Source organism: Folsomia candida, unplaced genomic scaffold (assembly GCF_002217175.1).
Source record: "Folsomia candida strain VU population unplaced genomic scaffold, ASM221717v1 Fcan01_Sc010, whole genome shotgun sequence".
Lineage (NCBI taxonomy): Eukaryota > Metazoa > Arthropoda > Collembola > Entomobryomorpha > Isotomidae > Folsomia > Folsomia candida.
The window spans coordinates 818,498-835,356 of record NW_019091202.1 but is presented as its reverse complement, the minus strand read 5'-3'; the positions used below and the strand labels follow the sequence as shown (position 1 = coordinate 835,356).

Sequence of the window (16,859 nt, the reverse complement as noted above, 5' to 3'; positions counted from 1 at the left end):
CCAAGTATTTAAAAATTAATTATTTAAATATTTAATTTCTTTTACATGATGCAAAAGTCGGAATTTGGACGTTGTTAATTATCGAATTCATAGCATTCATTTCATGTTTTGAGGTATAGTTTATTTTATAGGTACAAAATCAAGCAGTTTATTACAACTCATGTTTTGAAAACTAATCAAACATGAGTGAAAATTTTAATTAAATTGAAAATTTAAAGAAATAATTTGCATTTTAGCATTTTTAGGCTTATTCACATTGGTTACTTATTTTCAGCTTGTGACACAAGTTATTAATTCCACATATTTAGTCTTACTCTAATTTTCTCAAACATTTCCGAACATTTCTAGTAGTTGATCAAGACTTAAAGCTAATCTTTTAAACAACTGACTTATTTTAATGCTAACTCATTTTGTTTGTTGGCAAATCTACTTGAGAATATAGATCGAAACTAATAAGAGTTGGTAATTCAGATGCTATCCCTATTTAACTACTATTTAAAGAGTATTTAAATAACTGGTACTTAAATACTTAATATAGATTCAGGTATTTAGGTAATTGAGTATTTAAATACCTGGTCAAAATTCGAGTATTTTAGTATTTAGTATTTAAATATTTAAAACAAATTCAGTTATTTACGTATTTAATACTTTAAATACCGCTTAAACTTTCAAGCTCGAAAACCTGCTATCAGAAGCAACAATATGACACCAGCGCAGGGTCTCAAACTTGATCTGGTCAACGGAAGAGAGAAAAGCAAGACTATGTATATCCCGGAAACTTTAGAACTAAGAATACAATATTGCAGAACTATCTATACATAAGAAGCTGATCAGGTTATGTATTTATTTGATTCAAGCGTAAGTTTTCTTATCTAATTAGTGCTGTTCACGAGCTGGCTCGAGTCATAAGACTAGCATTGGCTCGGCTCGTTATATTCGAGCCGAGCCAATGTTAGTCTTATGACACGAGCCAGTTCGTGGTGAACAGCAATACCTCTAATCAAGACTTTGGAACCACTATTCCTACACGGAGGGCTTCAAACCAGGTGCGAGTTTGGAAACCTTTTCCAGACAAGTCAAGTTTACGATTCTTGGAATAGAAACTGCATCCTTATGCAAATGAGAAGCGGTTCAAACCAAAAGTACCCAAAAAATTCACCATCGAACTTCTGATGTTGATGGGTTCACCCAAGAAATTCGACGTTACTATGTAAATAAAAAGCGGGCTAACACTCACAAGGGAACATACCGAGGTGTCCAACGAGTTAAGGGTCGACACCTATACCAAAATCACCACAATACATGACTTATTAAACAAACTGAAGGAATTTCCGTATAAAATTCACTTATCGTCAAGTTGTGAAGATATTTGTGACGAGCGCATGACCATCGGGTGCCAGCGGGAGAGGTCGGCCGCTGAACGATCAGGTCGACCACAGAGAAGCGTCGTCGTCTTCGCGTCGTCTTCAGAGTATTTGAATTCTTTCAAATTTTGAAAACATCTTGAAATTTTGAAAAAAAATTTGAGAAAATTTTGAAAATTTGAGAAAATTTTAAAAATTTGAGAAAATTTTGAAATTTTGAAGAAATTTTTGAAATTTTGAAGAAATTTTTGAAATTTTGAAGAAATTTTTGAAATTTTGAAGAAATTTTTGAAATTTTGAAGAAAATCAAAAATTTTTTTCAAAATTTCAAGTGGTTTTCAAAATTTGATAGAATTTGAAATCTCTGAAGACGACCACGCTTCTTTGTGGTTGACCTGATCGTTCAGCGGCCGACCTCTCCCGCTGGCAACCCGATGGTCATGCGCTCGTCACAAATATCGTCACAACGTGACGAAAAGTGAATTTTACAAGGAAATTCCTTCAGTTTGTTTAATAAGTCATGCATTGTGGTGATTTTGGTATAGGTGTCGACCCTTAACTCGTTGGACACCTCGGTATGTTTCCTTGTCAGTATATTGTGAAATTAAGAAGCTATTTTTGCGACTTTTTTTGTCAAGCATGTCCCCACGGTCAAGATCATCTTCCGCGGCCACTGATTAGCAATATTTTCACAGTGTTCACTTCACATTGTGTACATATTTCTCATTACAGGTTAAACTTTACTGAAGCCTATTTGCTTTCCAGATACTTGTGTCAGTGGAGTTTTAATATACATCTATAAGAGTCCTTCGTAAATATGTACACATGTGGGCCAGGTTTACATACAATTGATTTTCAAGTGTCCATTGATAAGTCTAAGGTTAAGTATCTGCATACGTAAATACCATCTTACTCCGAGGATGAAGTGGAAGTTGCTAAAGGCTTGTAGTCAATGCAACAGTACATGAAAATATATAAAAGTACTCTGCACTTATTTTTTCGGGTCACTTTATTTGCACAAATTTCAATGCCTATAATTATTTTAGAATTATTTTGTATCTCAAGTATGTGTATTTATATTTTAATGTTCAAGTTATAAAACCTTCATTTTGTAGGATTCTAAATAAATATTCCATTTATCGATTAAATAAAATCATTCAGGTAGGCGTCTCAAATTTCTGTATAAAATAATACTTCGTGTAATAACTGCACCCTTTATTATCGCATCAATATGAACCCACCAGCCTCCTTGTTACCCGTCATAGAAATTTTTTCACACTGCTTGATCACCTTAATTCTTCCCAATTCAAATTTCAACTTTATTTCATTTCACCCAATATTCGTGCACTTAAAAACTGCTCACCTATTTCAATACAGGACAAACGGATCGTATTACTGGTCGCCATTCATCCACGAAAATATAACTTATCGCATGCACCGCCCGTTATGTTGGAGCACCGTTTTTCCAGAAAGTCCTTTGTACAATGGGGAGTTCCCACATTCCAGAATATTTCCAAGCATCTGGGGATCACCTGGACCAGTATACTTCATCTTTCTGGCCAATTCCCAACAAAAAATGGAAATCCAATTAGACCAACTTCATTCCGTGATATCCCACACGGATCTGAATTTCATGGGAAATCGGGAATTCTGTGTCTTCGTGGATACTCCAGATGCTAATCCTAAGTTTTATCACCTGAATCGATACCACCGTCTTTCTGAAATCGTCCATCCAAACCCAGTCCCGATACAGCTAGTACATAAATTTCCTAAATTTACTGAATTTCACTGCCCCAGACGAAATTTGCACGAATGTTACTTCCTCCTCGACAAAAGGGCGGACCTTATCTCGACCACATTTGCCCCGTACTTCTGGATCTACCCAAATTGGATGGATGACCTTCGACCTGTATACACATACCGCACGAATTTTCGACGAATCCAGTCAAAATACTTTTTCACTACGAAATACCCGGATTGGTTTTCTGTCGCGGACGATTCAAAGAATTTTGACGACTTCCTCGCCTACACGATATTTTCTGAGACACTGTACAACCTAACAATCCCGGCGGAAGTTGACGTAGAGGAGAAATATTTATATTTTGGCTCCTCCGATTTCCGATTTGAACGAGGAAACCATCAAATAATCATGTTGGCGAGGAGGGCCTGCAGTTTCATTGCGTGTTACGGTGTTGAGCATGAAAAATCGTATGAATTGTTTACTAAACCTTTTGATAAAGTGGTCTGGATTTTAATTTCACTCGTAATTACTGTCTTTATGGCCATGTCAAATTTTCTATCAGGCCCTTCAAATGTAGACATGGTCATTGTATCGTTTTCCATTTTATTAGAGGTTTCACTATCATCTTTAATCACTAAGGTGATTCCCCGCAAAATGAGGGCCTTATTCTGGTTCTGGATTCTAACTTGTGTCACAATCATTTGCATGTATAAAGACGTCTTTACCGCAGAAGTGATCAAGCCATACCGCCGAAATCCGGTATGGTCGCATATCTACGATCTTGAAGGGCTAGGATTTAAATTTCTTCTCCCACTTAAGGCGCACATCGACTATGAGAACGCATACGGGCAGGGTAGACAAGCTGAGTCCATCGTTTCGATCGAGTTTGCCTGGAAATTCCAAGAGGCTGCGTTGTATGAGGGGAACTTGACTAGATTGGCGGGATACAGACGTATCGGTAGGGCGTTGCTAGGGGGTCGTGATCTAGTCTACAGTAAGACACACTTTTCCAAGGGCAGTCAAAGTGGTCGTCGAATTTGGCAAGAACTCCATCATAAATGGGGGGCTGATCTGTACTCAAATTTGTCCCGGTGTACCAGGAAATTTGCGTATGTCGACTACACTGAAAATATTGACGCTATGCTACCATTTCTGAATGATAATGGTGACGGAATAGTTTTTATGAAGGGGGCAGACGATGGCTTTCTGTCAACTTCGGTTGGCTTTCAGGTTGATTCAACGCACAGGAAGAATTTTGTGTATGGACGGTTAAAGGGTTTGATTTCTTCGGGGATTTATCACTGGTGGGAGAAATGGTTTAAGAAAAGTAGGCCGAGAAAGTTATTCATGTATTATGCTAATTGGACAAAACCGATTGTTAATGAGTTAGAGAGGAGAGATTTTAGGACGAAGTTTCTCACTACGTGTAAAATTTGGGGGTATTGTTGTGTAGCGTGTGGCCTTGTGTGCATGTTGGAAATTGGGAAGAGCATAATTGAGAAAATCATAGTTCAAAAACGTAAGAAGAATACATTAAAAACTGCTTTTGTACACTAGAAAACCGCAAATTTGCGGTATCCAAAAGGCTATAATATGCATAAATTAATTTCCGAACAATATTACATACATCACTTTTGTGCACATTCTTTTAGGAGGAGGGTGGGTACGAAATGTTGAAGTTTTAAATTAAAAATCCACCTTTCATCCTTCATTATGTAAAAGTGGTTCGTTGTAACTTAATAAATATGTATGTACAATTAAATTAAATAAATGTTTAAACACGTGTGCATGTAAAGGGTGTTAATAAAGTCCGATCCCATTTTTCCTATAAAAAAGTGAAGGCTAGTATAAAAAAAACTACCCGTGATACTTACAAAAAATGTTCGACATATTTACCTTAGTATTTGGTCTTGTTACCATTTACTTTAACCATGCCCTCAACTCTTTGTTTAAGGCTCTGTGCTAATTTTTCCAATGTGTCTGTGGGAATCGAATTCCATACATCTTGAACTTTTTTTACTAGCTCTTCCCTCGTCCGGGGTTGTGGTTCTTTGTATACATTTTCCTTAAGTATGGACCACAGGTTCTCCAGGGGATTCAAATCTGGGCTGTTTCCGGGCCACACCCCCTTGCTCCAGACCGTTGAAACTTGCGTCTTGATGAGACTCAAACTCGCTTTTGCTGTATGGGCTATAGCACCATCCTGCATGAAAACTATTTTTCTTTCATTCGGAAATATTTCCTTGTTCCCCATGCTATCGAAATAGATAGGTAATATTTTTTCCATATAATGCTTTGCATTGACTGATTTGCCTTTTGGTATGATATGTAGAGGGGTCACGCAACGTGCACAAAATCCACCCGCTACCATAACTTTAAGCCCGAATTTTGGGATCGCTCTTGATGGTACATCCGATTTGTTTTCTGTCCTGTAACGAACATTTTGTTGGTTCAATTTTGGATATAGTTCAATAATAGATTCGTCAGTCCAAAGGATGTGACTGCGCAATTCTTCACCAAGTCTTTTTTCACTCAAATGGGCACTTTTCTGAAGGAGTTCTTCAAATTTCAGACGGTCATCGATATATTTTTGTGACATGAGAGGTTTTTTTGGTTAGTTTGTAAGCTGTGTGACCCCACTTCGTAGTTTTCACAAATTTTTGCACGGTCACACAGTTAATTTGCTTCTTCTTCTCTTTATAGCGTTTTGAGTCATTTAACTCCCTTGCTCAATTACGTAATGAACTACCGGTTTTCTTGCAAAGTCTGTTTTTAATCATTCTTTTTGTGGTAGGTGACACCTTTCTGGGTCGCCCTGGTCGCTTTTTGTCGTGGACAAAATTTTTATTCTTCCATTTCCAAACAGTTCTGCGGCTGCAGCCCAATTTTTGCACAATTTCTGTAGGTTTAAGCCCCTGCTGATGCAATGTTTGTATCTCAACGCTAAGATGCTCATGACTTACACGTTTAGTTGTTCCCCCCATGGTAAAAATTTGAAATAAATAACTTCACTGGTTCAAAAGTTCCAGCTGAATTTGTAACAACCACGCTCCAAAAAATGCATGGGATCGGACTTTATTAACACCCTTTATGTATTCATGTAAAAAATAAAACCTGTTCAATATATTTCGGGATATCTACATCGTTACTTTGCAATTTATTTATAAAACTGACCACATCATCGGTATGAATGAGTTAAAAGACAAATTTTGCTACAGATTTGCATATCCTTAAACAATCTAATACTTATATGTATCATACATGATGTACATATGTATGATACTTATTTATATCTATTTTATTGGGGTTTATTGACTTTTAAAGAGTTCAATAATGACGCCTTATTATGCTCGAGTGTCCGAACAATATCGCGTTCCAGTCTTTTCGGCTTCTTTTCCTTTGGTTTGGGAAGCGGGGGGAGGCCGCGTTTTAGTCGGTCCGCGTTTTCCAGATTGAATTGAAGCGTCCTGTGCTGAAGGGCGAGATGCGAGCGGAACACGGCGAGGCGCTCGATCTCCGCTTCATCCACGGGCGTCTTAGCGATTCCGCCGGCGGGAGTGGTTGCGGCAAGAGTTGGAGAGATCACAGGGCCATCAGTTGCTAAGGAGATTAACAAAAAGGTTTTAGTATTTTGGTTTCGTAATTTTGTAAATTGTGGAAATTCTGAGGCAACGGTGACTTTGTAAAATCGCAAATTTTGTAAAATGATAAGAGGACATGAGGACATAAGTTTACAAAAATTTTGAAGCTAATTGTCTTTAGAAATATTTTTAAAGTTTGTAAATTTACAGAATTTTTGGATTTTACATACTTATGTAAAATGTTACCAACCACTGCGTGAATTGCCTCAACATTAACGCCAACGTTTCGTAAACTTTGTACAGAAGGAAATTGTGAAGCGTATTTTACAAAATCAAAACTTAAAGCGTTTATTTTAGTATCATTTGTGGACTGTGTAATAATGTAAATTTTTCACCCAATTTGCAAAGTTTACACAGTTCACGATTTACAACTCACCATTCGTGGTGGTGGTGAGGTTTGAGTCTTTTAAGAACTTGGTGTACTCCTCTTCCAACGCGGCGTCATTTGTCGGGGGGACGACCTCCTCCTCATCCCCACTTTCGAGCACTTGCTCAATCGTGGACAGGATTTGGACGCGACGCCCAATCAATTTGAACGGCATCCCAGTCACGCGTTCCACCTCGACCACGACGGACGCACCCACCGACGGCATCGGGCCAACCATCGTGCTGAAATGGGACAAAATTACAGTAATTAATAATCAGGAAGAGTTTAAAAATTGCTAAAAAACACTGTACATTATTTGTAAATTCTTAAATATCGTAAATTAAACAAAAAAAGTTCAAAATGATTCAATAAAATTTCACATTTTACGTAAAATGGGATAACATTAAAGTAATAAAACGTAGAATATTACTCAATAATTAAAAATAGTTTAACCAAGAAAACGATACGGAGTAAAATTTAAAACCTATTTCGAATCAGGAAAGTTATACGTAAGATAATTTTACAAGGTTTACACATTATTTAAACGCAGTTTTAAACGTCGGGACGGAATACATAAAATCCTAAACCCGAAAACAGTAAAGAAATCAAGTAAATTTCCGAAAAAAGTACACTTCTCATGAATTACAGTGTCGGACAGATGTCTACGTCCACATAGTCGCGTCAATTTCATTTTCAAATTGTCACTGAACTACTGAACCAATTTTCATCATTGATATATCAAATTCTCACAAATTTAACGTAATTTCATAGCACATTATTAGTTTTCCGCTAAAAAATTTATTTTAGGCCAGAGATGTATTTTAATTCAAAATGAAAACAATTGGATGGACAAAAGTCAACGTCCAGTAAGAGAAAACATACAAAAAAACTGTAATTTATAAGGAATGTTATAACAATTAATTTTTAATATTTGGTTGGGCCTCCGTTCGCTTTAAGGACGGCTTCAAGGCGTCGAGTCATAGAGTTTACCAAATTCTTGGTCACATCTTCAGAAATGGTTTCCCAAACTTCACGAATTCTGGATTTAAGGCCCGGAATTCCTGAAAAAGATTGTTTTCTTATTTCTCTTTCAATGTGGTCCCACAGATGCTCAATGGGATTCAAGTCTGGAGATTGGGGAGGCCATTCTAGCTTCGAAATTTTTTTTTCTTGAAGTATTCCATGGTGTACGTGGCAGAGTGTTTCGGATCGTTGTCTTGTTGGAAGACAAATCGTCGTCCAAGTCCAAGTTTTCGAACAGATTCCTGGATATTACGGTCAAGTATTCCCTGGTACTTGTATTGGTCCATAATTCCGTCAACAAATTCCATTTTTCCTGCCCCACTTGAAGCCATGCATCCCCACACCATTACCGACCCGCCGCCGTGCTTAACTGTGGGGTTGAGATTTTTTGGATTCAAAGCTTCTTTTGGATACCTCCACACTCTACGACGCCCATCTGACCCACAGACGTTGAACTTTGACTCGTCAGTCCATAAAATATGTCCCAGAATGTTTGTGGCTTGGAAATGTGGTCTCTGGCAAACTTCACTCGTTTGGTTGCATTCCTCGGTACAATAAGAGGCTTCCGGACTGCTCTGTGGGATTTCAAATTTCCCTTATTCAGTGTTCTTTGGATGGTCCTAGGACTAACTTGTTTGTCGAACATCTCCTTGATCTCGGTAGATAGCTTTGGAGCACTAAGTGAGGGTGTAACGTTGACTTTGTTGAGCACGTGGCGTACTTCTCGGTGAGCCAAAATGGGTTTTCGACCACTTCTGACCTTGTTTTGGACTGAACCATTAGCTTTAAAGTTCTTAATGATTGTCTGGATGGTTGTCCTTGCTAATTTATACTTGGTCCATATTTGTCTCTGCGACAGCCCCCTTTTTGTCCACCCTTCCAGTCCTGAATGACAAGATCTCGAATAGCGATAGGAATTTCCTTGCGTGTCGACGCCATCATATTTTTCTGGAAGAAAATTATTTAAAAATTAATGCGGCATATGTTATTGATAGATTTATTAAGTTACCTGATTTTATAAATTGGAGAGATTTTTGTTGTTGACAATTAAAGTGAAGTGGACGTAGACTTTTGTCCGCTCAAATTTCATCCTCTCTCGCTCTGCACTATGATTCTCAGTTTTCCCAGAATTTTCAGAAATAACTCATATGTTTTATGAAATTACGTTAAATTTGTGAGAATTTGATATATCAATGATGAAAATTGGTTCAGTAGTTCAGTGACAATTTGAAAATGAAATTGACGCGACTATGTGGACGTAGACATCTGTCCGACACTGTACCTCGCGTCAAAAAATATTTTATAGTCGACGACGCCGGACGAGTTGTGGATTTGTGTGATCTTTCCGCTCACAACGGGGGGTGGTTTTGACTCCTTCGCTTTTTCAGCAATGGGATGATGCTCATCTTTTTTAGGGAGTGTCAGCTTTGGCACCGCTGCCGCCGACATTGCTGAATTTATTGTGGAGGACTGTGACGACGTTGTTGGCTTTGGTGGTGGTGGTGTATTTAATTTCGTCGGTGGTGGCACGGGTATCGAGGGTGTCGCCAATCTTGGTGGCGCCACGACGGGTGTCGCCAATCTTGGTGGCGCAATGACGGGTGTCGCAAATCTTGGTGGCGCCACGACGGGTGTCGCAAATTTTATAGGCGACACCACCGGTGGCGTCGGTGTCGCTAATTTCGCCGGCTGTATTATTGACCTTATTTGTGACGTACTTTTGACCTCTACCGTCGGCCCCACTCTTGCCACGGGGGAAGAAACGTGCCGTTCTAGTTTCACACTGTCTCGTACAGGCGTCGATATTCCCACCGGGGGTGTCATTACCTGTCGAAATAATTAATTACTTACAATTTGCAGCACAAATTTAATCCTAAGTATTTAATCGTATTTATTTTACGCACAATATCCATCAGGGGCTGGACCTTGTTGACTTTTGGGGGTTGCTTTGGTGGTGGCTCTGGTATTTTGGTGTGCGGATGTGGATTTCTCAAAACGCGGTCCTCCCTCCTAGCCTGTGATCGCGGGGGAGGAAGACGACGACGGGGTGGCGGAGGAGGAAAATCCCCCCCGTACGGATCCCTCATGACCACGTCGGGGTTAAAAGAATTGCACATTTCTTCTTCAAAATATGGTGGAAATTCGTCAAAATCTCCTTCAGTTCCAGGCCCATTGAAATGATGATGAGGGGGTGATGGACCGTTTCTGTGAAAATCGTCATAATCTCCTGGGCCGTCGAAGTCGTCGTGACGAGGGTGGAACATGGGGGGTCGTGGTCGCGGTGGTCCGTCAAAGAAGGGCGGACCGTCACGGAAAAGGGGTCGTGGTCCCCCCATAAAACGTGGTGGGGGTCCAGGTCCTCGAGGTCCGGGACCGTGAAAAGGGGGCCGAAAACCTGACGAAAAAAGACGAAAAAATAAAAATAATAATACATATTTATGAAATTGTCATAATTTCTTGCTCAAATTAATAAATAATATTAATTATAGATTAAATATTACTTACCACCCCGACCCCGGTAGTTCATGACCCTTTATTTTATGAAGCTGTGGAATTTATACAAATTGTTATTTATTTATTAGAAAGTGCTGCGAATTTGAAACGGGAAATAAATATTTTGTAAAAGTAGGAATTACGAATTGACGAAAAATCTGATCCCAAACAATTTAAACTTAAAGACTTTAACGTGGAAAACGTGGATTATTTAGACGAAAAATAATTTGTGAACAATTAATAATTAAAATTTTAGCAAAATGTGTAAAAGTTTGTAAATAAATAGAGACCAGATGTGAGATGTGAAATTACATAGAATTTGAGCTGAGCTGCTTTCCCACGTCTCAATTCAATACAACTCATTTTCACTTTTGTCATGGTTGCATTTTCATACACGTGTGAAAATGCACTCAAATTATGAAAATATGAAAAAGCTCCCAAATTTACTCATTTCAAAATTCGTAAACTTACAAACTTTGACAAACATTTCCTTAGCTCACAAAATTTTGTAAACCTACTCCGATCAAGGGCGTCTTTTTTGTAAAAGTTTGTAGAATTAAATTATTTTACAAACCCTACCGATTTAACAATGTTATCAAGACCTGTGTGATTTGACACAGTATTTTAAATAATTCTTATACATACATTGAATGTAATTTCATCCGAAAATACAGTCTTAATTAAGAAACGGCACCTGTACAAATTTATTTCCGAATTAAAACCGGAATAGGAGACCCTACCCCGTCCACACCCAGTTTCTGACGCCTAGCTCTAAACAGCTTCCCTCTTTCTACCCGCTTTCTTCCTCTATTTCTTTGTTTCACGGGTCGCTTGGCCTTTTCCTTGGGCTTGGGGAGCGGCGACAGGCCGCGCTTCAGGCGGTCCGCGTTTTTCAGATTGAACAGAAGCGCCTTGTGCTGCCTGGCGATGTGCGAGCGAAAGGCGACGAGGCGCTGGGACTCCGCTTTCTCGGCGGGTGTCTTTTTGACGATAACCACCGGGTTATCAGGTTCTGAGGAAAAGTTATAAAATTAATGTGAATTTTTTCATTAGCGTAAGTTTGTAAATTTTGTAAATTATTATTTTTTTTACATTAATTTGTCTCTAATTTTTGAAATGTATAATTTCCAAAGTTACAATATGGCAGATTAATAAGTCATGAATTTCAAATTAATATGGGTTTTACAGAATTTCGTAAATCTTAGAAACTTTGTGAATAATATTTTTTTGGAAATTAATTGGTTAATTGGGTAAATTAATTTGATGTAAATATTTTAATTAGTGACTTTCAAAACAGACTTTTTTTCTTATAATTATTTTGCTAATTTTTCTCCATAATTTTGTCGTTGTTTTCAGATATAAAGTTTTGCAAGTACCTTTTTTGGTGGTGGCCGGCGTGGGTGTGGTCATCGGGTTATTAGGTTCTGAGGAGATTACAAAAAATTAATGTATATTTTTCATGAATTTTCCTGAGCTTTTTTCATTATTTTTAACTAAATTACTGTGTGATCTTCTAATTTCGTCTCTAATTTCCGAAATGCACATTAGCAAAATTATAATAGAACCTGCACAGATTGATAAGGTTGTTGTAATTTTTTTCATATGTGAAGTTTAAACCTTCGTAAATTCAATGTTCCTCTAAATGTTTTGCTGGACAATTGTCATCGCTGTTTTAGGAATAAAAAGTTTTGTACCTTGCAGCATGAATTTAAAGACGGTGAATTCGTAAACTTTACTATAATTTAATGATTTTTTTCTAAACCTTGTAAATTATTAAAGACTATTTTTATAAAATTAAAGCGTTATTAATCTTTATTACAATATTTAGTCACGTGGTTTTGTAGCACGTTTTTTTAGGTTTGAAAACTCACAAAGTTAAAGTTACAAAGGCTTGCGTTTTTAAAATCAAAAACTCACCATCCTTGGTAGTGAGGTTGGACTCCTTTAAAAACATGGCGTACTCCTTCTCCAACGTGGCGTCGGTTTCCGGGGGGACGACCTCCTCATCCCCACTTTTCGGGATGAGGTCATCCAACGTGGACAGGATTTGGACGCGACGCCCGATGAATTCGAAAGGCAGCCCCGTCACGCGTTCCACCTCAACCACGACGGCCTCGCCTACGGACGGCATGGGGCCAACCATCGTGCTAAAATTAGTCAAAAAACGTTCGAATTAATAAATAATTGCAAAATTAAATTTAAAAATAGTGTTTATAAGAAATTAGATTTTGTTCCTGCAACTGAATTTCCCAAGGTTTACGCACTTTACAAAGTTATTTAGTATGCACAAGTATCGGAGTGAAATTACGATGAAATAATATTCTTTATCTAATTTAATCAACATTTTCACAAAGTAACGAAAAACAACCTCTCATTTCATGAATTTCTTAAGAATTACTGCATTACTCCTGTGTAGTAAATAATTATGCAAAGTACATCATACTTTCCAAAAAGCTTGGATAAAAATACAACTGAAATCAAGTAATTTGACGGTCAAATTTTGACCCAATTTTGACAAATTTTATATGTAAATTCCATATTGCTAAATAAGTCTGTACCTCGCATCGAAAAATATTCTCCGGTCGATGACCCCAGACGAGGTGAGGATTTGTGTCACAATTCCGCTCACGACGGGATGCGGTGCGGATGGAGGGGGACGTGGTTCCTCTTTCTTGGTTGTCGCCGGCGCTGTCGATACTTTTGGCACCAGAAGGCGAATTTATTTTTAAGGAAAGTGACGACATCGTTGGTATCGAGGGCGTTAATTTTGAAGGTGCCACAACCACGGGGGTCGTTATCGCCAATTTTGACGGTAGGATCGCCAGAGGTGTGGGTATTTTTCCCGGGACTGAAGGTATGATTGGCGACGTTTTCTGCAATTCCAGTGGGGAAGTAATACTAGTAGTTTGTTTAGGAGTCGAAGTTATCGCTGGGGGTGTGGTAATCTATCCAAATAAATAGTTAATTACAATTTGAATCACAGATTTAACAATGTGTCACCGTTATTAACTCGATAAGACGTCTTTCTTACCGGCGAGGGTGTCGTTCCCTGTCGAAATAATTAATTAATTACAATCTGTATCACAAATTTAATAAGGTGGAGCCGATTATTTATTTTCTTTACTCACAATATCCGCGAGGGGCTGGACTTTATTGACTTTTGGTGAATTTTGCTGTGATATTTCCGGTTTTGGAGAGGTGTGCGGGTGTGGATTTCTTAGAATGCGGTTCTCCCTCCAATCCTGTGATCGAGGGAGAGGAGGCCGACGACGCGGAGGTGGAGGAGGAAAATCCCCCCTGTACGGATCTCGCATGACCACGTCGGGGTTAAAAGAATTGCACATTTCTGGTTCAAAATACGGTGGAAATTCGTCAAATTCTCCTCCAGGACCATTAAAATATGAAGGAAATTCTTCAAATTCTTCAAATGGTGGAGGTGGACCGTTTCTGGGAAAATTGTCAAAATTTCCAGGCCCATTCCAGCCCCCGCCGTCGTGACGAGGTTGGAACATGCGGGATCGAGGTGTACCATCAAAGAAGGGGGGCGGTCGTGGGGGTGCACCCATAAAACGAGGTGGAGGTGGTCCTCGAGGTCCAGGACCACGAAAAGGAGGCCGAAAACCTGACAAAATTAGAAACCAATTAAACCAAATTTGAGAAATTATAAGGAAATAGATGAAATGTATATTTGTCCAATTACCACGTGGACCACGGTAGTTCATGACACGTGGTTTATAAGAAATGTATGCAAATTGACAATTGTCCGTTTAGAAACAAAGGTTAATTATACATAGAGCGATCTGTTAATAATTTGCAAAAACGGAATTATATAATGTGACATCTTGTTAAAAAGTCCTGCTTCTAGACGAACAAACTTTATAAAAATTGAGAACATTATTGATTATTTAAAGATGGAAATTTATTTGTACGCAATTAATAATTGCAGTTTTAATAGCGAAATATGAAAAAGTTCAAGTTGTAAATAAACAGAAAAACCGGACGTGAAGTTGGAATTTGAGCTGAGCAGATTTCCCACGTCTCAAAACAACCCATTTTTAAGCAACTTTGTTAATGTCGCATTTTCATTTTTGTCATGAATTCGTTTTCATATGGAAATGGAAATATTTCATGCAAAATAATAAGGTACAATTAATTCCATGTTTTTCCAACATCCGTAAATGTGCAACATTTTATTTCGCAAATTATAAATAAAAAAATATGTTACAGTCCTGTAACATATTTCTTTATTTATTTATTATATACATATTTATTAAGTAGCTTCAGCTACTTTATGTGAAGACTTTGTCTGTCTGTCTGTCTGTCTGTCTGTCTGTCTGTCCGTCTGTCTGTCAGCAGGATATCAGGAGAACGGATCGAGATAATCGAAATCGGTTTTCGCCATCATACATAGGACCCCAGGGGGAGGATCCTATCAACTTTTGGGGGCAACAGGACCACACCCCCTTTGGCGACAGCGGGTGTGGTTGGGGCAAAATGAGATTTTTAGTGCAATTTAATCTATATGTGAAATAGAGTAAAATTATGTGTTCCGGAGTTGTGCCACACCCCGTAGGCGCCAGGGGTGTGGTTGGGGCAAAATGAGATTTTTATAAAAAATTAATCTATAGATGAAATAGAGTGAAATTAAGTGTTCCCGAGCTGTGGTGGGACCGTTTGGGGTGAAGTACGTCTGAAGCTACTTCCGTATGCGCGTTTGCGACGGTTTATTTACATATTTATTTATTTAAAATGCTTCATTTACTCAGGAGTAAATGAAGCATTTTCCATGAAAATAAATAATTTGCACTTGTTTTCTTCCTAACATCATGCATTTTATCCGCAAAAGTGGAAAATTGAAACGCATTTCCGAGCAATTTTTGCACTAGTAGAAGCATCCCAATTTTAATTATTGATGTAATGGTAATCCGGTCTGAAAATTTGCAAGTACCTTTTTATTTAAATACGCATTATTTGCTAACTACATATTTATTTGAATAAAAAGTGCCTTGACGTAATTCACACAATCCTTAGTAACCTTGTAAAATCTGCAAATTCTGTAAAACTTACAAACCTTTACAAAATTTTTACGAACGCAAATTAGCTCTCAAATTTTTCTAAATTCCAAATTTTCTTTAAACTTACACAGGTCCAGTCTCTTTATTTTGGACGAGTTTGTAAAACCATTTTACAAAGTTGCAAATGACTGCGTGAATGAATTGTTATCCTCTCACCGAATTTGGAGAAGAAAATCTGTTCCAAAATTTTGCCCGAAATCGGGCAGGACTCCTTTGTCGCCATCGTTTCCACGCGGTAAAAACGTCCCAGCACCAAATCCCGTAAATTATCTGACACATAAATTTTGCTTAATTAAAGAATAATTTAAGACTTAAGTAGTTTAATTAAAGTGGATAGTTCTCATTTTAATTATATTTACCAATACAAGCAACAAGATTGCCATTCCTGCCAGCCAAATGCTGCTTGAAATCAGAGCAAGTACATATTTTTACGAATAAGTTCTAAAATATCCATGAATACACTCTTAAAAATCTGGTGTTTTAATACTAAACTTTGCTACCGATATGGGAAAACTTAATACCAATAAGCTATTACTACGTCAGTATCACAAATGTATCAATACAGAGGTCGACGCCGACAAATTTTCGGCGGCGGCGGCGCCAGTCTTTGGTGATTTTTCGGCTGCGTCGGCGGCGCGGCGCGGCGTCGCAATGTTAAAGGAATAGGAAATCAAATTTTTCGGCGGCGGCGGCGCGGAAAAATCATCGGCGTATGGCGGCGCGGCGGCGTGAGATCGGCGGCGTCGACCTCTGTATCAATACCGTCTTGGTAGAATCATATGTATGTACATGAATACGACCTGGTTGGTATTTTTAAAGGGTTAACCCTTTAAACTGTAACGACGACAATAGTCGTTTTATAAGAAATGGTTTAATTCGGGAGTACGACAAAAGTCGTCGTGAAAAATCGTGGTCATGGCGCGGAAGGAAGACAATTGTCGTTTCTAGGAGGTCATTGATTTTCACCATTTTCTCTCCCCGACCTAAAATTTTTTGCAATTTGAGGGATTTCTCCTATGCCAACACAATGCTAAATTTGAACATTTTCTTCCCGAAAAGCTGGATATTTCCCTATGCAACTCAATGTTAAATTTTTGATTTTTCAGTTTTTCGAGTTTTATTAAAAACTCCTGAATTTCTCCTCCCGCGCCATGA

At 38.2% G+C, this 16,859-nt stretch overlaps 2 protein-coding genes across 4 annotated transcripts; both read right to left on the bottom strand.

Annotated features, from left to right (window-relative positions):
• Nucleotides 1-6,164: 6,164 nt before the first annotated feature.
• Nucleotides 6,165-11,490, bottom strand: LOC110854569 (extensin). Of its 3 annotated transcripts, none has more exons than XM_035855230.1 (6): nt 11,370-11,490; nt 10,642-10,682; nt 10,041-10,531; nt 9,419-9,963; nt 7,123-7,355; nt 6,165-6,705 (listed from the first exon to the last, which is right to left on the bottom strand). In XM_035855230.1, the coding sequence occupies exons 2-6, from the start codon at nt 10,661-10,663 to the stop codon at nt 6,404-6,406; spliced, it is 1,593 nt and encodes a 530-aa protein (XP_035711123.1). In that variant the 5' UTR covers nt 10,664-10,682; nt 11,370-11,490; the 3' UTR covers nt 6,165-6,403. The 3 variants fall into 3 exon arrangements, with proteins under 3 accessions (XP_035711123.1, XP_021958712.1, XP_021958714.1); XM_022103020.2 differs by having other exon boundaries at nt 11,324-11,461; XM_022103022.2 differs by lacking the exon at nt 11,370-11,490 and adding an exon at nt 10,773-11,086.
• On the bottom strand, nt 11,334-14,639 carry LOC110854761. Its single transcript, XM_035855432.1, has 9 exons — nt 14,330-14,639; nt 13,758-14,251; nt 13,661-13,678; nt 13,188-13,574; nt 13,073-13,100; nt 12,894-12,957; nt 12,547-12,776; nt 12,006-12,053; nt 11,334-11,641 (listed from the first exon to the last, which is right to left on the bottom strand). Exons 1-9 carry the CDS (start codon nt 14,349-14,351, stop codon nt 11,334-11,336), a joined length of 1,599 nt encoding a protein of 532 aa, XP_035711325.1. The 5' UTR covers nt 14,352-14,639.
• Between the last annotated feature and the right edge of the window lie 2,220 nt (nt 14,640-16,859).